The sequence below is a fragment of the Alosa sapidissima genome, chromosome 3 (assembly GCF_018492685.1).
Source record: "Alosa sapidissima isolate fAloSap1 chromosome 3, fAloSap1.pri, whole genome shotgun sequence".
In the NCBI taxonomy this organism is placed as follows: Eukaryota; Metazoa; Chordata; class Actinopteri; order Clupeiformes; family Clupeidae; genus Alosa; species Alosa sapidissima.
This window is the reverse complement of record NC_055959.1, coordinates 6,681,539-6,703,953: the sequence shown is the minus strand read 5'-3', so window position 1 is coordinate 6,703,953 and position 22,415 is coordinate 6,681,539. Positions and strand designations below refer to the sequence as shown.

General features: G+C 40.4%; 2 protein-coding genes and 1 long non-coding RNA gene across 3 annotated transcripts in view; 1 reads left to right on the top strand and 2 right to left on the bottom strand.

The window, feature by feature from the left end:
• The first annotated feature begins 903 nt into the window (after positions 1-903).
• flr (fleer) lies at positions 904-19,771 on the top strand. Its single transcript, XM_042087631.1, has 19 exons — positions 904-1,115; positions 1,529-1,594; positions 7,167-7,376; positions 7,632-7,688; positions 7,893-8,028; positions 8,562-8,666; positions 9,428-9,556; positions 9,757-9,806; positions 11,701-11,853; positions 12,263-12,328; positions 12,791-12,844; positions 13,619-13,684; positions 14,897-14,973; positions 15,257-15,467; positions 16,116-16,187; positions 16,318-16,421; positions 16,775-16,853; positions 17,714-17,843; positions 18,925-19,771. Exons 1-19 carry the CDS (start codon positions 1,062-1,064, stop codon positions 19,059-19,061), a joined length of 1,956 nt encoding a protein of 651 aa, XP_041943565.1. The 5' UTR covers positions 904-1,061; the 3' UTR covers positions 19,062-19,771.
• LOC121706147 overlaps positions 18,317-22,415 on the bottom strand; it is a 16,483-nt gene continuing 12,384 nt past the window's right edge. The window contains exon 3 of the long non-coding RNA XR_006030975.1: positions 18,317-18,407. This is a non-coding gene — a long non-coding RNA (uncharacterized LOC121706147). The remainder of the gene's footprint in view (positions 18,408-22,415) is intronic.
• c3h16orf89 (chromosome 3 C16orf89 homolog) overlaps positions 19,902-22,415 on the bottom strand; it is a 3,211-nt gene continuing 697 nt past the window's right edge. The window contains exons 2-8 of the mRNA XM_042087637.1: positions 22,119-22,268; positions 21,877-22,027; positions 21,656-21,773; positions 21,138-21,300; positions 20,945-21,049; positions 20,697-20,783; positions 19,902-20,118 (exon numbers count right to left, since the gene is read on the bottom strand). Coding sequence (XP_041943571.1) covers positions 20,015-20,118; positions 20,697-20,783; positions 20,945-21,049; positions 21,138-21,300; positions 21,656-21,773; positions 21,877-22,027; positions 22,119-22,268 — 878 coding nt within the window. The 3' untranslated portion in view covers positions 19,902-20,014. The remainder of the gene's footprint in view (positions 20,119-20,696; positions 20,784-20,944; positions 21,050-21,137; positions 21,301-21,655; positions 21,774-21,876; positions 22,028-22,118; positions 22,269-22,415) is intronic.

Below are 22,415 nucleotides of genomic sequence, written 5' to 3'. Positions count from 1 at the left end.
GTTAACAGCATAACATAGGCTATGCAGCATGTGTCACTTAGCATAGGTATGAGAAATTGTAGCCTATGCTATGCCACTTTTATAGATAAATATGGGCTTGGCTTTCTTTTTGTTTCAATTGTGCAAATGAAAAATGACCCATAACCTACTGTAGACCTAGGCCAATAGTAAAACACCCCTTGGTCAGAGCAGTGCACCACTGCATCTTTCTACGTTGCTGTCTGGCAGGTCACATACAGTCTAGGCCTATGCAGGTGTTAAAGTGGGAAGTGGGGGGACGACGCAGTTCCGCCACCTCAGATAAATTAATAATAAATATTATTTCATACCAACGATATAGCGCGACGATATTGCTAAAATAAATAAATTGTGAGTTAATGTCCAAAATTACTATAGTATTCCTATAAGATTCCTATATAGGCCTACTTTTCCTAAGGGGAAATTCAGCAGGGAACCAAGTGCATTTAGAGTTTGACCAACATGACATTAGCAATTGAAATAAAAACAACAACAAAAAAACAGCAGATATTTGTAGCCTACAAAGTTGCATGGATGTAGGCTACTAAAGCATTGTTATTTGTTCCAGATGGGGAGAAACTGCTTTCATGATGTGCACAAGTGATGATGGAGTTGAACCATAGACAGTAAAAGAGTTGAACAAACAGTTTTGAGAAGTTCCATTCTGATCTGAGAAATGCGCCAAAGCAACAAAAGAGAAAAACAGTAAGCCAGGCCATTGCTAGGGCAGGGAAAATATTCCAGTTTGTAAAACTGTATTTTTTACATGGCTTATGTCACGATGAGAAACTATTTTTAGTTTAGTCAGGCTAACTAGTTCGAGAGCTGTCATTGGTCACAAGAAAATTTCATTGGAAAATGAAAACGTCCATCACTTTTCAACATCCGTGTCCGGTCGGTCGGGTTGCTAAGGTTACCTAGGCATAGCAGACAACTCACACACCTAACAGTGCTAGGGAGACACTGCTTTCTTTCTTTCTTCTTTTTGTCTATTTGGAAAGGTAAATATTTTGTAAACGTGGGATTGTTTCCTGAATAAAATCATGACACTCACAACGATAAAAGACGGAGAGTACACTGCTACAGTCTACAAAATGGTGAGTAGATGCTAACTTTAGGCTGCTAACGTTGACACTAGTGAAATAACGTTAACTTTGTTTAGCTAACGCTGTCTAGATAGCTAGCTAGAAGCTATGTTAGCATCATGTTAGTTAACGGGATCAATCATTTGCTGTGGTGTGTGTTCTGGTTTTAACAGCCTGCTTACAGAAGCCGTCTAAAGCTGTAAATGTACCGTTTATTAATCAAGATACTAACTTGTACGCAGCAGCAGTTGTGAGCTCTTGTTCTTGCAGTTAACTAACGATGCAAGCTTGTTACGATAACGTTAACATTAACGTTGCAATGGGTGGACCAGTAAGAGAGTTAATGTAACGGTAGATTAACGTGGTTGATTAGCTAGCTGCTAACGTTAAACATTAACGTAACAAACATCTTTTCACTTCTGAAGATCAAAGATGGGCGTTATGGAGATGCCATCCATATCCTAAGCAACGAACTGCAAAAACAGATGAAGGTAAGTTTGAATGAAGCAAGAATAGTTCTAAGTTAATGTAACCCGCTCTTGTGTCATTTAAAAATATCTTGCTTGACCTTGGTGTTAACATTATTAACGTAACTTCAGTAAAAATGATGGCGTGCGAGTGCAAAAAAATATTTAGGCGCACTGGTGCGAATGACTTCTAACCATGTCAATGTTTGTCTACAAAATACACCGCAACATCGAGAAACATTACTGGTGCAAACCATAGAATCACGTCTTGAATGCAGCATAAAAACTACACCTCCCATCAACGTTAGCAGTTTTGCGTTGTGACTCGCTAGTAGTCTCTTCTATCAAATCCAAGAGCGCGCAGAAAAAGCGGAAAGTTAGACTAGCCAGCCAAGATGCAAAGATTGAAGAAATGAGTTCTTCTATCCACCGAAGCCATCGGATATAGAAGGAACAGGATGAGATTCTGAGAATGCAGTGAGAGAAGGAAAGGTAACCTAACATGCCTTTTAGCCCAGTTGACGTATTGGCTGCAATATGCAAAATATGATCACTGATTCTTGAGATAAGGGACAAAACATGTCCCCCATCAAAAATGTTGCAATTTCCTTTAAAAAAAAACAATACATTATTTCATTTAAAAAGGCTTTAAAGGTTGGATATGAAAGAATTGTGTATGTTTAGACTTTTAGTTTTGGCTATATTTATATTATTTCATAGTAATTTGATAAAATACCGGCACTGTACTATGAAAGCCCATGCAAATGAACTCGTCCTCCGCAGAGGTTACAGTATCAAACTGCAAAAATAAAGTGTTTTAAAATACCCAAAATGCACAAATATGATTATGGGGTTAATTGGATGGCTTAATAAAATATCACAAAATACTTAACGTGAACATTGCATTATTTTATACATTAACAACAGCCTTTTAAAATCTGTCCTCAATTCATGTCAACTCCATCAGATATTTTTCAAATTCGAAATAAATCAGGCATATTTTGGTCAGCTTTAACCCTGAGGACCCCCTTTGACTTCTTTCTGTTGATGGATGCAGCCGTCCAACACATGGTCTCATAAGTGTTTTTTAAAAAATAAATATTCAGCGTTGAAATTCCTGTGGTCACAGCTTTTATGTCAACACTGTCTTCAAAGTAGAGCTGAATTCAATCAAGAAGTTTGAAATAAAAGTTGGTATTTTGGTTTAGTTTAGTGGCAGCTGGCAACTGAGGAAAATCAAAATGGCTACCATCTACTACACATGATTAAGTTAAAAAAACATGTTGTTTTGTCAACTCCGTCAGACGTCAACTCTGTCAGATATTTTGTCTGACGGTGTTGACATGCAAGCTGACTGAGTGGAAAAGTGCTCCCAAATACTCATTAAGTAATGTATAACAACTACATAACATGATAATATGATCTAAGTATGCATGTTGATTGACTTAAAACATCTTAATATACCCAAATGCCAAATAACTTATAATAATAACTCATAAAAAGTATTGTTTTTATCTGTAATCTACACTGTAGGCAGACAGGAGCAAAAACAAAGAAACAGTACCAGAGAAATGGGAGAGAAAGAATTAACAGTGACCCAGAAAGTAGAAGGGACAGTTAGACCGTAAACAGCAGTTAGAAAAGGAGAGACAGAGATGGAAGGACAGGGTCCAAAACAAAAAAGTAAAACAAGTAGGAGAATTAGGACCCAGAGCAAAAAGGCACCGCAATAAGTATTGGAGGAAAGCAAAGAAAAGGTCCAGAGCTATGCAGAATAGATGGCTAAATGAAATAGACACCCCACCAGAATGTCCTCTGGACCAGGCTGTTGAGGAGCCTACTTCAACCCAGCGTGCCCTTGCAGCTGAGAGAGAGAGGAGAAAAAACAGGAAAAGACACGCAAGGGAGATAAAAGCATTGAAAGAAAAGGTTTAAAATTAACAAAAGAGCAACACAAACTAAGAAAGCAGGAATGGCGGAAAAAGAAGGCTCAAATAGAAAAGTCATGTCAAACTAAAAGATAAAATGATTGTAGATTCTCCATGAACAGAAACAGAGAGGATGATAACGGGAAGCCAACATCGGAACCCCAACATTAGGAGATATCTTCTTTTCCACAAGAGCTGAGAAGGAATTATACAACTCATGTGGCACAGAAACGAGCCGTTGAAAAATCAGGTCACAGACAACTGGCATTACAGTACACTGCAAAAACTGCTTATCTAATAAAATCTAACCAAGATTACTAATCTTATATCAAGATAAAAAACTAGTTTGTATTGTTTTCAGTATAAAGAGACTTACCGGCGCTTTCTCATGAAATCATTTTACTTAATTTAAGAAAAGTTTGACTTATTTTAAGACATCTCATCATGAAAACAAGCAGATTTGTGCTTCGCCAGTTTGGTGTTAGCTACAGACAACTATCATGCTCTTGCAGTGCTATTGAATTGCCAATGCTTTCCCCCAGCTACTCTTTGTATAAGAGACTGCTCAGAGGAGCAGCAGACTGATGCAAGGGCCAGGAAGAGCCGTCCATGTTGATAGAGGAGATGGAAGACGAGTTGGGAGAAGCAGGGGATTCGGTCGATGAAATAAGATTTGGTGGATGAAATGAAAGAGGAGCCATTGAAAGATCCTGGGGGTGCTACTGTTGATATAATTATCAACAGTATTGAGACAGGGGATTGGCTGGCAGTGGTGTATGATGATCACTGGTGGTTAGGAAAGTCCATTGATGTAGATATAGAACACCAAGATGTGAAAGTTGAGTTTTTGCATCGTCGTGGTCCTACTGCCAATTTTCACCCTAAATATGGGAGGAGGGTAACCTAGAAATCTAGACGTACCCTAGCAGCAGCAAATGTAATTTGCAGCCAGGGTAGTCTAGCAACTCTCTGTTGGCTTGTGAGCTGGAAAAATCAAACTTTGATCAGGCCAATTGTGTGTAGAGTCGGTGGGCAGGCTTAACATAATGATGACAGAGTTGCGACGGTTCCACGTGAATTCCCTGCTACTTGAAAACAAAAACGATGGATGCTGTTGCTGGAAAACAGCGGTCTTTGAATCACGACTGGAGTTAAGCTTTTTTTTTAAGTTGGCAAAAGTTTTATCAACTAGCCAACTAGCTCCACTGGTGGGAAAGCGCATGGGACTCATGAGATGTAGGCAGTGTTGGGAAGGATACTTTCAAAAAGTATTCTGTTACAGAATACAGAATACATGCCCAAAAATGTATTTTGTAACGCATTCAATCTGAGTAACGTATTCTGAATACTTGGATTACTTCTGCATTGATTTGCAATGCAGCCATCAAATCCTGTTTACTAAACAGGCCTATTCTGGTGTGTTGTTCTGTTCCAAATGGCTAAACCCTGCTGAAAAAAACAGCTAGAAACCAGCTTATGCTGGTAGCTGGTTTTAGCTGGTCTTTGCTGGTTTTCTTCCAGCTCTTGCTGGTCTTTGCTGGTGTAGCTTGTTGGGCCACCAGCTGGATATGCTGGTGTGACCATCTGAGGAAGCTGGTCATGCTGGTGTGACCAGCCTGTCTTGTGGGATAAAGCTGGTGCAAGATGGTCATGCTGGTGACCAGCCCGTCAAGCTGGTCATGCTGGTTTGCTAGAATGACCAACATAAGCTGGCATGGCCAGTTAAACCAGCACTATAGACCAGCAACACCAACTAAAATGACCAGCTTGAGGTGGCACGACAAGCAAAACCAGCTGAATTACCATCATAAGGTGGGAAAACCAGCTGAAGGTATGTTTTCGCAAGAGTTTTGCTGGTCTAGTAGGTCAACCATCATAGGGTGGTCAAACAAGCTGGTCAACCAGCAAACCCACTTTAGCTGGTCAGGCTGTTTTTTTTCAGCAGGGAAGTGTTAGGCCCATATAGGAGAATGTAAAGTCAACAAAGCTACCAGATACAACTATAAAACAGCAAGGTGACCAGTAAAACTACAGCAGGCAACTAGGCTAGGAGGAGGGATGTCTGTTTCTGTCCAGTGAATGATTTTGAAACTGACAGGGACAGCTTGTTCCCTGTTCAACACCTCTTGTCCAATGTCCAAGTCCCGCAGGTTAGACAAACTATTATATATAAATATCTAATACTTGGCTCTACACCGAAGGCAGTAATGACAGATAAAACACTATATGTACTTACTTGCTGAGAGAAATTGGAGCAAATCATATAACTTACTTGCCTGAGGTCCTGTAGAAACTCTTTGTTTGAAGTTTGATACTCTTTCCCTTGATACTGCCATGTCAAAACTAGTAAAATATCTTTAATCAGTTTGATTCTCGATTAGTTTGTCAACACCGTCAATTGTGTGTCAACACCGTAAGATGGAGGTTTTCATTTTTATAAAAAAAATGTATATTTATTTTGTTCAATTGAGTGTGTTTATACATTAAAACACCAACTTATCTACATGCATCAGTGTCTTGTGTGCACAAAACCACTAATTGGTTTCAGAGACGGCTGATTCAGTATTCAGAGCATCAGTTTTCTTCATTGTAGGCTACTATGTCAAAAGCAACTTTAACGTTTGTTTGCCTTTCTAATAGGCTATCGTTTGTTCACTTTCACGACATCCACTTCTCAATCTGCTAGACTAGGGTATTTTAAGGCATAGCCCTAGTCTACGTGCAGTAAATAGTTAGAGTATTTTTTTTTAAGTGGAGTAGAACTACTAGGGCTACTGTATGTCGCTGCTTGTTGACATCTTATTATGTAGCCTAGCCTATGATCGCTAAACTTATTAAATTATTTTTAATGTCGCAATCGTTTATCTCTGTTTAGCAGACTTGTGGTTCAGCTGTGGGCACGCAATTAGCAGCAGTGACGGGCGGTGATGAGCGATGTTTACGTAGCCTAATGAAATGACAGCTTAGTAAATTCCACGCAGTAGGCCAATGGTAAAGCACAGCATTTGCTGCATAGAAAAACTCAGTAGCCTATTAGCGCTTTCTTTGTAGCCTTACATCCAGCCCTGAGTGTTGGCCTGGTTGCTAGCTTCTTCAAACTTTGCAAACTCAGCTGGGTGTTGTTACAATTGCGGCGCACGAGTGTATTTGATCGGCATAAAATCGGCATGTCTCAGACTGACCGGCCGGTCGCCGGTCATGGCCGATCACGTGAAAATCGGCCGATTCCGGTCACCAGCCGATCTATCGGTGCATCTCTACTTATTTCAAAGCAATGTAAAATGATATTAAAAGTGTATATAATGCAATTTATCACTAAACCTTGCTAAGGCACACCATTTCTACACACTTAAAGACTGAAGAGTGTTGTTGAATTGATCAAACACACAAAAAAAAAACATATTTTCATGTGTCTGACGGAGTTGACAAATGACAAGTTTTACTAAGTCAGTAAATGTCAATTTTTATAAAAAGTGGTTAATAAAAAACCTGTTCCTTTTCAGGCATGATAGATGAGATCTATGTTTATGATGATATCCAATTCAAATTAATGTAGTATTGATTTTTTGTTTGTCACTTTTCAAAAGTACTTTTGTCCCTTATCTCAAGAATCAGTGATATATAAAATCCCTCAAATATGTACTGTTACTCTTTTATTGGCTTTTCAGTCAAGAGCTGCGCTGTCGCTGCTGGGTTACTGCTACTACCACATTCAGGACTTCACCAATGCTGCAGAGTGCTATGAACAGCTTACTCAGCTACATCCGGATGTGGAGGAGTACAAACTCTACTATGCCCAGTCACTCTATGGGGCATGTGCCTTTTCTGATGCCATGAAAGCTACGTTTCTCCTGGACAATCCAACCAGTCATACCAAAGTATGTTGCCAACCTAACTAGTAATGGTGGTGTAATTTAATTAAATCAATGAAACTGTAGTGCAATGTCACAAGCAATAGTATGCATTTGTATTGTAGTATCTCTATAACCCCACAAACAATAGTATTCTACTGTCCAGTTTCTCAATTTGACTGTGGGCGTTATTCAAGAGAAGAGTGAAATAATGATTGTTCTACTTGTTCAGTCAAAACAATTGTGGTTACTAGTATTACCGAAATCCATATTTCTTTTTAGATGATCAAGCTTCAAGCTGCCATCAAATACGGAGAAGAAGAGTATGCTGGAGCCAAGGTATGCCACATGTGTCATAATGGTGTGATGTTGGTCTGCCATATATTTTGTCTAGATGTGTAACTTTTAGGTTGCAGTTTGGTTGCGTGCCGTGGTGTGGTCAAAATTACGTAGGTTTCTGAGAATATGACACAAGCCATTGTCCATGATTCTGTGTGGACTGTTGTAGAGAAGAAAACCCCAACTTTGTTTTTGGCTGTTTAGACCTTGGTGGAGCAGCTGCCTCAGGATGATCCTGATTATGACGTGGATCTTGGCTGCTTGCTTTTCAAAGAGGGAGAATATGAAGAGGCTTGCAAGAAGTTCATGTCCTCTATGCAAGTGCTAGGCTACCAGCCAGGTGAGCACCATGCCTGAGTTCATTCCAAAATTCAACAGTATATGTGCACAACTATGCAACATTTTTTACTTATGTATTTAAAGCAGTGCAATGCTTGTTTCAGTTTAAAAACAAATGTGACCCATGCAACATGTTGCATAAAAACTATTTGGCTTAAAGAATTGTACACTGGGAAAAAGACTGGGTGAGGAAATGATCCTCCGTCCATACCTTTCACATGAAAGTGTGGGTTCAGTGTGCCTTTCCACACCAAAACCACAGACTGTGTTTACAAAGAGTGCAGAGGAAGACAGAAGCACCCACACCCTTTCAGAGCTGTGCTTAGACGCAGCTGGTGCCAAGGCAAGCATTTCGCCTGGCCGCAGGGTAGTAATTCCGACCGGAGTTTGTATGGTTTCGGATGTAGACCAGAAACCCCTGTGTTCTCAGACCTTTGCACAGAAATAATATACTCTAGAAATACAGCTGAGCCTGAGTTTGATCCTTTGTTTGGTTTTGTGGTGTGTGTGTGTGTGTGTGTGTGTGTGTTTCAGATCTGTCATACAACATCGCCCTTTGCCACTATAGCTTAAAGCAATACGCATCAGCTCTCAAATACATTGGTGAGATCATAGAACGTGGAATACGAGAACATCCAGGTATGTGTCAACAATCTTTAAGGTATTTAAGATTTGTATGCAACACTTTTTCCACCTGAGCACGTTTGTGCAATAAAATTAACTTATGCAAAGTGTGGCCTTTTGTCCTTTCTTTTACTTCAATCTTACCATACCTCATGTAAATATGTTGAGATATGTTTTTTCTTTGACTGTCAATAAAGATTAAAGAAGGAATAGGTCTTTATTGTCATTGTCACAGGTACAATGGAAATTTAAAGTGCTCTCCAGTCAGTGCATCATTCATTGAATCAATAAAAATATAATTTAGGTGCTAGTACACGCCCAGTCATTGCATAAAAAAACACTATGAACACAGTCATTGCATAAAAACAGTATGAACATACATCTACAGACATGCATACTTTCTGTCATTGCATTGATCCATTTTACATCAGATTCCATATGCACAGTATTTTTTTGCAGCATTGAGGTTGGTTATTGCAGTTGGATAAAAACTGTGTTTGAGTCTATTTGTCCTTGCGTTAATTGATCTGCCTGAAGGCAACAATTCAAACAATAAAGTATTGTCAGGGATTGCTTTGTCTGTCTTTTAGAAAATGAAAAATGTGCACATACTGTTGTGCAGAGTACAGACATATTATACATTTGTTTCTCAGTGTTATCTTGAAGTTTCCTCGCAAATAAAGGTTAATTTTTTTACTTTAAAAGGTTATTTTTTTAAAATGTATTTATTTTTAAAGGTTTTTTTTTTTTTACTTAATTTTGTTCTTCTCTGTCAGAACTGAGTGTTGGCATGACAACCGAGGGCATAGAGGTGAGAAGTGTGGGCAATACTCTAGTCCTCCATGAGACTGCCCTGATTGAAGCCTTCAACCTCAAGGCAGCCATTGAGTACCAGCTCAAGAATTGTAAGCATGAGAAATGCTTTCCACTTTCCCTCACTTTTTGATGCTCATTTTCACCAAATAATGTGGATATATTTCTGCTGTTGAAGTGATAATGCTGTTGATTTCCTGGACACCATTTTACACTAATGGGGACATGAATGCATAGGTGGAATAGACTGGCGTATACATACTGTGACACACATACTATCTGTATCACACAGTTGATTCAGCACAAGAGGCCTTGACAGACATGCCTCCAAGATCAGAAGAGGTAACTTTTCACACATTCTGTCATTCAGCTGGGTCCCATGATTGTGTTTCTAATCTCTGTCCTTCTGCTCCATAGTTTTCCTTTTTGACGGGCACTATCCTGTGCCTAGATCTGACTTTGTGTTCTCTACCAATGACTCAGGGTGTCAGTGGTGTGGCGAGATAAGCCAGCGGTGCCTATCTGGGTGTCATCTTCGTGTTGGCTAATTAATTCCTGGGTTAGGTCACAATTTGTTCACTGCAGGAGCTAGCTAGCATCAATGGCTTGTCATCAGGCTGACATTAACAGGCAGCATGCATTGACATTTGAAGGGGGGCAACAGTCCTTCAGAGTTGAGGATTAGGAGGAGATGAGATTTCGCCTGGTATGCCGTCCTCCAAGTTAGCTCAGTTCACGGAGACACCTAATATTTAGCTCTGACTATTTCTCTTACCTATAAGAAAAAGAAAATTATTTAGTCAGTGTGACTACATGAAAAGCATGTAGTTTTTTTGTTTTGTTAATTCATTCAAGAATGATAACAGTTGTGGGATGTAGCCTTGGCGTGCCCACCCTTCTGTGCTGGCCTGTTGCATTGATACACATTCCCTGCCTGTTACTATGTTCAGTTTTCATCTGTAAAATGGCCTCGGGTGTGTGCCTTTCCTGTGAAAGGAGCATACTTTGGCATGCCCCTGGGCTCGGGTGGTGCAGTGCAGGGATTTTTCCAACCCCTCGGTGTTTGCACTGCCGAGGCTTGCCTGACAAAAAGAGCCTCCCACCTGTCTGCCTGTTGGAATGACCGTGGACTGCAGGAACATGTCCTTGCTCTAGTTATTGCTGGCACTCACGACAATATAATGAGCAGAAACAGAGCTCTAACACCTAATGGCAAACACACACACATGTACACACACACACAGGCACTTGTCTTTTTTTGCCTAACATAAGGTCTCATTATAACCAAAAAAGACAGCTGTGTTTTGGAAGTGAAGGGAAGAGTTTGAGACGGTTAGGTGGATAAGTATGGTACCGAAGGGGCCAGTGGTGGGGTTTCTCAGAATCTTTTCTAAACATGCCATTTTGATGATGTCTATCATGTTCCTTGTGTGAATGACAGCTGCATTGACACATTTGGTATTCAGCACAGATTCAAAAAAGTATACTCAGGCTCTGTTCCCACTTTCCCAACTGATTTGTGTCACGATTCAGAGGCAGAGGAGAGCACAACTCTCAGGCTGAATTTTTAAAAGTGAGCTACTGCCCCCTGCTGTTGCATTCATGACTATAAACTGATTCAGGAGAGCTCTTAAGGTACTGAAGGGTACCACTACCCTTGTTAGCAAGTTTGAATTTGATCTGCAGGTCCGTCTGGAAACAATCCCATTGATGCCCGCTTCCGAATTTCCCGTTTTATGACTTCCAGGGCATAACCAGCAGTGAAATTAAACTTAAACTGGCACATTAAACTCTTACCAAATCATAAAATGGAGGCTTTATATGCTGTTGTTCAATCAATTTCAAAGAAAATACACTATCCTGGGTTTTCGGTGACGAATAAACGGACGTTAATGGGATCCTTTCCAGACTGACCTGCAGAGCAAAATCAAATTTGCTGACAGGATTGTTTGGGTTCACCCAGGCTATGGTAGCACTACTTTCTCAGAAATTTGGTTTAGTAATGAATGATTCATATTGCTAGAAGTAATGATGTCCACTATAAATTTAAGTGAAATTATTGTTAGAATGAAAGTTGAGATTGTCTTGATACAGATAATATTCATTAATAAAATAAAAACTGTGGGCGTGTGTGTCATCCAGTGCCTGTAACGATATTAAATCACGCATTGTTTGCTTTGGGAGATGTTTTTGATTTGGGGGATCAGGCGTTGCCTAATCTATTTTTAATGACTAGGAGCTGGATCCAGTAACCCTCCACAACCAGGCCCTGATGAACATGGACACGAAGCCCACAGAGGGCTTTGAGAAGCTGGCCTTCCTCCTGCAGCAGAACCCTTTCCCTCCAGTCACGTTTGGCAATCTGCTGCTCCTCTACTGTAAATATGAGGTGAGCCACGAAGCACGACCCTAGCCCGCTGTCTCCATTGTGATGTCACGGAATATTCCATCAGTTTTCCCATTGGTGTCTTTGCCATTTGGAACATTCCAAAGAATGGGTGAAAGCTTGCCAGAACCAGAGCCAGAGCGGCTATTAAATATAGATGTTTATTCACCCATGTAGCCAATTTTGGAGGCCTTCCATCTAAATTTTGCATGACAAGCTTTTTGCCCCCACCCCCCCTGTAAGAAGTGCCCATGCTGTGTGTTATTGCAGTTTAAATTGGGCCCATGCTTTACAGGACCCCTGCAGTGATGCAATGAAAAAGTACTATGTTGGACCTCTTTGTTTTGGAAAGTAATGCACAGTTCATTAAAACAGCTCTCTCTCTCTATTTTCTGCTCTGTTTTGCTGCCAGTACTTTGACTTGGCTGCAGATGTTCTGGCCGAAAACGCCCATCTTACGTACAAGTTTCTGAGTCCGGTATGGAATCACACACACACACACACACACATGCACACTTTTCATCGTGTTATTTGTGGTTCTGAATCATATATGAGCCCATTTTTCCTCGTATGCCAGAATGAGGGGTATTTCATCTTCTATTGTTTCCCTCCTGGGCGCTGTGAATGTGAATAAAGCATTTAGTTCTGCCCTAAAAAATGGCTCAATCAGTTGATATCAATTGATTACCCTGTCTGAGTTTCGAAGCACTTGGCTGAATTAACAATTGGACTGTGCCTGCAGCATGTCTTCCTTTGGTAATCACATCTCAAACATTTGGCAGACAATGGCTTGGACATGGGACAGAATCACTGCGGTTTTTGTTTCCCAGGAACCTCTCAGTTGTCAGTTGTCAGGTCACTGTTGTCTATTCATGGAACCTGTGACAAATGAAGGGCACTTTTGAATGTTGTTTTTGTTTTAATTTTCCCTCTTCCGCAGTATCTCTACGAGTTTCTAGATGCCATGCTGACATGCCAGACTGCGCCAGAGGAGGTAATGACATCAACAAGTTCTTCTTAGTTGTTGTTTGAAGAGTGAAATATCATAAATGTGAAGTGATAAAGTTCCGTAAAATTCTCTTTTTTCAGAGACAACAAGGAATGTTTGTCAAGTCTATGTTGAGTATATTGAGGCCCAGAGTGCCAGCAATCTAGATCATTGTTGTAGAGCCACAGCGTATTCTATGTTATAGCTATAGACACATACTACGGCTGAAAGTTTTGTTTGAAAGGTGAGCTCTCAGTGGGTACAAACCGTTTATTTCTACATGTCTCTGTTCCTGAGAAATCCCAAGCTAAACAGTGGCTAGTTTTCATCAAAATCCCTGTTTTTTTTTCTAGCAATAGAGATATAGCGTCTTTCATGACATATGAAGTGTTGCCTGTAAAGTTTTCGGGAAGTGACCTAGTGAGACTTGGTGAGACTGCCACTTAGTGATAAACCCACGAAAATAAATGGCCTGGTTTTGACCTGACGTGCATGCATCACTAATTCGACCCAAAGCGGCAACCATCAAAAGCAGAGTTATGATAAAATGTCCAGATAAAATGTCCAGATGTGTGTTTTCATGAGTTTTCGATCGTCATCTAATTAATTTCCATTCATTATAGAGTTCCCAAAATTGCACATAAGGTGTGTTAGAGTGTCTATTTTCGTAATAAAAAAAAAAGCTAAAAACGCGATATTGCGTTTTTTGCCACTCAAAGTGTTAATATCTAACATTAACTTTTGTCATATATGGTTCTTTATTATCATTGTCTGTTGCAGGCTTTCCGGAAATTAGATGAAATTGCTGGGAAATTAACTGACCAGTTAAGGAAGGCAGCCAAACAGGTAAAACTGGACCTTTCTCACTCTAGTTTAAGGAATACTGTGTAGCTTTTGTCCACTAGAGTGTGATGTACTGTATTGCAAAATAGGTTCCTGTAAATATTTTGATGCGGTGTGTATGGTGTTTGTATCAGTACTCCTACAGTTTGCAGCAAGTCAAGTGTCAAAAGAAAGCAAGAAAATGTCAATGAAATATAGGAATAGGAATTTATCATTAACGCTAGTTTTTCTGCTTGTTAGATGTAAGGCACGCAGATTTAAAGATATCACATTTCATCTGGTAAGAGATGGCGGGTTAGCCTTTCATTAGCCTTCAAAGACAGCAGTCTGATTTGATGCTACCATGTGAATTTAGAGTTGCCCGTTTGATGGGAGGTCATGAGGAGGAGGCCTGCCTAGTTGGTTAAAGTAACACAATGTAGGAATTCCCCTTGTCATCAATGTTCAATGTACCGGGTACCTATTTAGTGCTAAGGGGATACCCAATTTGTACCCATTTAGTGCTAAGGGGATACCATTTAGTGCTAAGGGGATACCCAATTTGTACCCATTTAGTGCTAAGGGGATACCCAATTTGTACTCATTTAGTGCTAAGGGGATACCCAATTTGTACCCATTTAGTGCTAAGGGGATACCATTTAGTGCTAAGGGGATACCCAATTTGTACCCATTTAGTGCTAAGGGGATACCCAATTTGTTTAAAGCAACACCAAAGAGTATTTTGTACCTTAAAATAATGTTTCCAAAATCGTTTCAGTGGTTCATCAACCCATGACAGGGTGAACAGCACTTCTGCAATCGCTTCGCGACCCTCTATCGACTATAACCGCACTATGCAAGTTTGCTAGTTTGGGTAGCGGATCTGTAGTTCGATGGAATGAGACATAAGAAACTACAAATTTGTCTTGCATCTGATGTCGCAATACACCATACTTTCATAAAATCATGCAACATACTCGGTGCTGGATAAACAAATAGCGTGCGTGCGACAGAGGAAAAGTGCTTCGGTGTTGCTTTAAAACCGATGAAACTGGTCATGCTCCTACTTGCTACAACATTACATAGTGTGGTACAAGTGTTTTTAGAGTGTGCATCGGAAATGTCAGAGATTTCATTTTCCATATTGTAAGTCAGTGTGACATCAGAATGAATTTGAAGCCATTATTGTAAGAACTTGATTGTGTTGCTTCAATGTGAAACTGTGGTTGCCCCCAGGTCCAGGATGCACGTCACACGCGGGATGACGAGGGGCTGAAGAAGGCCCTGCACGAATATGATGAGGTGCTGGAGAAGTGAGTACCATTCTCAGTGACATAGCGACAGGTCCTTAGCGAAATGTCTCTATATTATGGTCATCATGTTTAAGAAGTTTCCTTCATATTTTGGAGACAAAGATCACTTCAGCGACACATGCTGAAATGATCTTCATATTCCAAAAAAGTTTTGGTAAATTAATATGGTCTATGTTTAGTTGAGTCTAAACTTGCTTATGATCCTAGATTTTGAAATCTGGGCATTGGCAGTCTTGGTGGGCTGTTGTAGAAACTATATAAACTGTACCACCCTCTTCTCCAGGTACATCCCAGTGCTCATGACTCAGGCGAAGATCTACTGGAATAGGGAGAACTACAGCATGGTGGAGAAGATCTTCCGTAAGTCGGTGGAGTTCTGCAACGAGCACGACACATGGAAGCTGAACGTGGCTCATGTGCTCTTCATGCAGGAGAACAAGTACAAGGAGGCCATTGGATTCTATGAACCCATCGTCAAGAAGCACTATGACAATGTGAGAGCCCATTTTACTATTAAGTCTATGCCAGAGTGCCTCTTTGAAAAACAGAATATGATGCATCATGATTTCAGTGGTCTAACATATCCCTTGTGAATGTAAATGCATATTAATCTGTTAAAGGTGCCAATAGCCTGGTTTAAGAGGTAAGAGGTTGTTACTGATAGCATATAGAAATAAACAGTATTTTCATTGACCACCAGGAGATATAGCTTAGACAATGGCTTTTTGGTGCCAAATCACTGTGTAACTCAATATAACTCAAGTTTGGCAACATCATACCCAATTAATTTTATTTCAGTGTATATATCACTACATAATGAATTCATTAAGCTGTGCTTGGTGGTTTATTACAGTATGAATGTTCTTTTGCCCCCTCCCCCATGCTAGTTGGAACAGTGTAACATTCAGGAGTGTCCCTGCAAAAGAAAGCCCTCGGTAACGAGTCTCGTGCTTGCTGGTTGCAGCGTGTTTGTGTCTGAAAGCATGGGAATTTTTACGTGTGGTGTTATGTTTGCTTGAATGCTTTTTGTAAATTATCATTTTATGTATTTTTTGATTATTTGGTGTGAGATCCTCCTTAACGCCTATATCTTTATTGTCCTTCTGCTCTGATGTTCATTTCTACCTCCCCTTCTTTGGCAGATTCTCAATGTCAGCGCGGTAGTCTTGGCTAACCTCTGTGTGTCGTACATCATGACCAGTCAGAATGAGGAGGTGAATAGTTCCTCCTTTCTGTGTGTGTGTGTGTGTGTGTGTGTGTGAGTGAGTGAGTGAGAGACCTTGAAAGTCGAACATTAAAAGTCACTGCTACTGCATGAAGTTTGTTGCATGGTTATCTTTGAAGGCCGAAGAACTGATGAGAAAGATCGAGAAGGAGGAGGAGCAGATATCTTACGACGACCCGGACAAGAAAGTGTTCCATCTGTGCATCGTAAACCTTGTGATTGGGTGAGTGCGGCCTCCCCACTGCAGAGGACTTTTGGGTTCTTTGGAAACTGTTAGAGACAGCTGTTTCAGTTGCATTGTGTCCAGCGCAGCAGTGTGGCCAGTGCATGAGGCTGTGACCTGTGAAAGGAAGGGTGAAGTCCAAACCATTTTTTTAATCACTTCATACACACAAGGCCTTGATATCTGAAGAAATTTTTATGTCTTCTAAAAAATATAGTGCTTCAGATATATTAATAGTGTAATAATGTATATAATGTAATCATGTACATATGTATCAGTATAACTAGATTACTATAGCAATCAGTATGTGGTAAGAGGGTGAAAATGTCATGTGATGATGTTTATGTTTGCAGAACATTATACTGTGCCAAAGGGAATTATGATTTTGGCATTTCACGCGTCATCAAGAGCCTGGAGCCCTACAACAAAAAGGTTTGTGCACAGTCTGGTGTTTGCACAATCCTCCCCAACTCATCCGTAGATTAGGCTGGTGCCATCGACTTTAGTAACAAGCCCACTGGACCGTTCAGACTCAGTGAATCACCAACCATCTCTGAACCTCTTTTAAAGCACCGCAAAGCTTATTTTTCTGATTCCAACCCAGGAACCAGCTCTGTATCCCTGCATACAACAGCTGAGCAAACACCCTCCAGAAAGCCATTTCCATTCCTATAGTCTCCTGAGCATTGTACCTTCTGCCAAGACAAACACGCACGCTGGGTTCACACACTCTGGTGGGAAGAACTGATGTAACACATGTTGTTTCAGAATGAGCTACAGGAAACCTCATGTAGAACCTGTGGTATCTTTGAGTGCTTAATGGCAACTTGTTGGGAAATCAGCTTATTAACTAATTAGCTTATTAACTCTACCCGAGTTAGATAAGAGCATACATACTCTCTTCTCTTCTCTGCATGCAATAACCCAGTCTGACACTGTTGGCCTAACTTAGTATAATTCACTGTAAGTAGGTTGTTCCAGTTAGCCTATAGCTTCCTTTTAGTTATAGGCAGAAAAGAGAAGGGTGTATGTATCTATTTATCTAACTCTAGGGTAGATGGCAAATAAGGTCATTTGGCAACAAGTTGGCATGCTCCTTTAAGCAGAAATGGAAATGACAAACAAGAATGAGATTAGTCTTGTGAAATCATTTGCTGCCAGTCCTCTAGAGCCGAGCCCAGCTGGATAGCATCAGCCTGGCGGGGATGATTATTATTCTTATTCCAGAGGGGTTTCACACACTTGTAAACAGTCTAACACATCACTGCCCTGTTCTTTGTTGGTTTGCACAGCTCGGAACCGACACGTGGTTCTATGCCAAGAGGTGCTTCCTGTCGCTGTTGGAGAATATGGCCAAGCACATGATCATGCTCCGGGACACCGTGGTGCAGGACTGCATTCAGTTCCTGGAGCACTGTGAACGTACGTGTCTGATGTGGTTTTCTAAACACTTTATTTAAAAAAAAAAAAAAAACGTTCTTTGAAACAGAGGAGATGTTCACCTTGAAGAACTCTTTAAAAAGATGTATTTGAAAATATTGGTTAATATTATTAGAGAGTTTGATAAAAGAGGCTAAGCATTGGTTTTATAGCACATAACCTGTTTATCACAGGTTTCTGAGGTTAAAGGTTGTATCAGGGATGGCGGGGGTAACGTTACTTCTGTTGACGTTCAAACAAAAAAGATAGCTAGCTCGCTACTCCCTCCCCCTCCCTCCTGTGCAATTGAAACTCTCCTGAACGCGCATCTCGTCGGTTATTGGTTGGAACACTTCAGTGTTTCCCATACATTGACTTATTTGCGGCGGCCCACCACAATATCAACATTGACCACCACACAATGAGTTTCCTGGTTGTACTAAATTGTGCTTAAATCTGGTTAGAATCATAACCACACTGCACTCATTTGTTAAAAACTGTTGCATTCAAGTTAATTCTGCAAACCTACCACCACAAATACAGATAAATTCTGTGGAAAACACTGCACTTTATTTTGCCTTTGAGTGGTTGGCAACACTTGTTGGTAGCAAATGTTTTTGTGTGCAGATCTCAGAGCCTAGGCTGCTTACAGAGACGCGTTTTTTTGACATTTATGTGTGGACCTTTTTTGGGCCTGCAATCACTGATACAACCTTTAAGTCTTGAATGGTCACTTCTGCACATTCATCCCTATGTTTAAACGTATGCATTAAATGCATGTGATACCAGAGTTTCATCCAACTCCATGTTCAAACCACATATACAGTAGAGCCAACACAAGATGGATCTTAGTGAGAAGCTCTGAGTGTCATAACTTTGAGATGAGCCAGATGGTACCGTCTCTGGATGCTGTTTGTAATAACCTCTTTGGTGGAGACGGCTACCTCTGTGCCACTCGTCCCAGTCTCCCGTTTCAAGGGGAGCAGAGTCGTGCGGGGGGTTTAGGGCTTAACTACAAGGTGATAATTACATTTCGGAGCTGCCATTCTCAGCGGGGCTAATTAATTTTCCCTTCCCTCTGCAGTCCATGGGAAGGACGTGGAAGCCATGATCGAGCAGCCCCTGGAGGAAGACCGCGTGCACGTCGGCAAGAACACCGTCACCTACGAGTCCCGGCTGCTCAAGGCCCTCTTCTATGAAGTCATCGGCTGGAACCAATAAATCCGCCTGTTAATCTTTTTTTCCTTAAGGCTTCCTTGTGAAGCTTGTTAGGGTAGTAATTTACTCTGATTGTGACTGTCAGTGTGGTCTAAGTCAATGTTTTTTTTTTTTTTTTTTTTTTTAAGTCTCTCATGCCAGACAGGCAGGTCTGTCATTTCAAAATTGGCGACGGAGCTGGTGTGTTGTCATCAGCAGTCTGCTGAGAGACAGTAATGGTCACCCTGGAAAGATGGACGGCAGCCATTAATGAGCTGTGCATCACTGCTGATTGTGCTATGGACTGGTGTTTGTCGGCGTGCATGATACATGGGGCCTTATTTCCCAAAAAATCCTGTCTTGTCCCGGCAGCGCATTATATTTGAGCAGCTGTCAGACATATATTATTTAGAGTCCTCGTCTCTCGCTTGAAGCCCAGGAGCCTTTTTTGTGTGTGTTCAAGTTTGTGGGGAAAAAGGGGGGAAGCTCTATATTTACACGTTTAATATGTGATAATTTATTACTTTTAGAGGTGAAGGTTTGCTCTGTTTTAAAAGCATTCATTCACTCCTGTTTAACTGTGCTGTAACAAATGATTTCCCTGAAACCCAGAGAAGCAGGAATGCTGAATATGTAAATGAAAAGGCAGATCTGTATACACTATATCTTTCTAGTGAATAAAAGGCAGATCTGTATACACTATCTTTCTAGTGAATAAAAGGCAGATCTGTATACACTATATCTTTCTAGTGAATAAAAGGCAGAACTGTATACACTATATCTTTCTAGTGAATAAAAGGCAGATCTGTATACACTATCTTTCTAGTGAATAAAAGGAAGAAGACAAAACGTGAACATCAATGATTAGATTATTTGTATGTATTTAGAAATTACATATTTTAAATATTCAATTGAAATACAATGCAGTGTTCGCTTATTGATAAGTGAGTGTGAATCTTGTCAAATGGCTGATGTGATCAGGTGAGTGGTCTCTTTGTGATGTCCTGCTCAGAGAGGTAAAAGTTCAGGTACCCTCCCAGAGCACTCACAGCAACACCAGTCATGTGACTAGAACATCCATCTGTAAGAGGAAACATTGGAAATCTCTGAGAGTCTATTCATGCATATAATGACATGCATTATTTAAGAGCATTTAGAATCTGCATTCCTTTATATGACTGGTGTAGGACTTTTTAAAGGAGTCTTCAAAGCAAAATACTAAATAGAAATACTACAGAAAAGCAAAAGAAATGCAGAAATATAGGTTGAGACCATCAAATAAACAGCATATTTACATTTTGTCATTAATATTAACTGTGCATGATGAAAATATGAAGAGTTTGGTTACAAAATGGTATATCTCCGTTTTTAAAAACATTAAAAAGTCAAGCTATTTAAATGTGTAGGTAATATCAATCAGTTGTGCTGTTTTAATTGAGTAAAGATAAATTGAATAACAATACACAAATACAGTCCTACTGAAATTACTTTGAAAACAAAAAAATATTTATGGAAATACACAAATGGTGGATATAGCGTTTTGCACATAAAACACAATAAATGCAAATAATCTGAAGAACAGAATGGATGCAGACTTATCAGGCTCCAGTGTGTCATGCACATCTACTGTGAGAGTAAGCGACCTCAGCAGCGGCATACCTCTGAGGGTCTTTTCCCTCCTCTTCACTCTTCTGTGAGGTTGTTGTGGTGCTATATGTTCTTCCAGGAAACCGAGGGAGAAGACATCTAGGAAAACAAACAGTGCAAAGACAATAAACACAGCTACTCTTTCTTGTTAATGGCTTCCATATGGCTTGGCCACGTGTTCCTGGGCCATCAAAGCCTTAATGGATGATGATGACTTTTAAAAGTTATTACTGAGCTGCTGAGTCTGGAGATGCACTTACACTCTTTCCCAAAACAACCGTCTTCAGGGTCTTGCCATAGCAATATGTGTTCCAGCCAATCGAGATTGTAGAAATCTGAGAAGCCAGCCAAGCCACACAGGAGTACTGCAAATAACAGGAAGTCTGGCTCAGTACTCCGACCCATTAGCACTTCAAATTTCATTCACCAACAGTATACATAATGTGAACCCACTATTTTCGATAAAAATGTCGTGAGTTTGGCCAGTGAAGCCATTTTTATAGATCTCCTGGTTACTCTTCATCATGTTGGAGCAGAAGATCCGTTGGTAGTGCTGCACAGTCATGTTGACTCTTGATTGTCGCATCTCCCCCTTGAGCATTTTGGAACAACCATTCTGGAAAGACATAACGTTGACTAGTGAAAGACGGAAGTCTGTTCTGTTGTTGAAGGACATGGAAACAATGTTTTAATGTGTGTAATCTTGTAGCTCTTGAACTCTGAAATGCACAATTCGCAAACTCACAAAAAAGGCATTTATAAGCCGCAAGGTCATGGCAATAGGAACAAAATGGATTGTTTCTTCACAAAAAAAATGTACATGAGGTCATGCCATGGACATACAGGTTCAACAAAGAGAACATTTACCTCACCACTCACCTAAAAATACTTTAAAGGTGTGATTAATGAAAGTAGGTAAATATCTTTCCAAATGAAATGTAAGGGAGTGATACTGCGGGCGCATACTTAACCATTTTCCCAATCATGAAATAAAGCAGCTGGTGAGACAGGGAATAGTGTGGACAGCCAAATCGTGTCATAGTGTCTCGGCATAGTTTTGTTACAATGCATGGGGTTCCATTATCTTTCCTTCAAAAGAAATAATGAAAGGAGGGATCAAAACAGGTGTGTTCATCCAATCATACAGCTTTAAATAAGACAAACATAAACAACCATTGGAGCATCTCTGTACCATGTGCCTAGGAGAAGGGTCATGCACTTGTCACTGAGCTGTTCATCATAGCACTCTGTGGATCTCCGAGTAGCATACACAAGGGAGGGGTCTGTGGTGGTCCAATCAAGTGGTATGGACCAAAATGATGTGTCCATCAGAGGTTCAAATTCTGTTCAAACAGATTATTCCACAGTTCAACCAAAGTTAAAGAAGAGATAGCCGTTATAGGTCTTTAAAAGTATGGATACATTTGATCTCACCTCTGTAGTATTTCGGTTCTGTCACCTGTAGTGATTTGATTGCCTGGCCCAAGCTGTTATCTAACATTTTTAAAAGGGAGGCTGCTGCTGAGCGCTGAGTTATGCTGTCTAGGTCTCTGGGCCATGACTGAACAGCTTTCGCAAGTTGAGCTGTGTGCAAAACATAAGAGATTGCCATTATCGGATTAGTCTGAAGTCTATGAATGAATACGAAACGTCCTCAGAGCTATGTTACAATGAAGTCAGAACCATGCAAATTGGCTACTGAAAATCAAAACCTAATCAACCTTTTTTTTC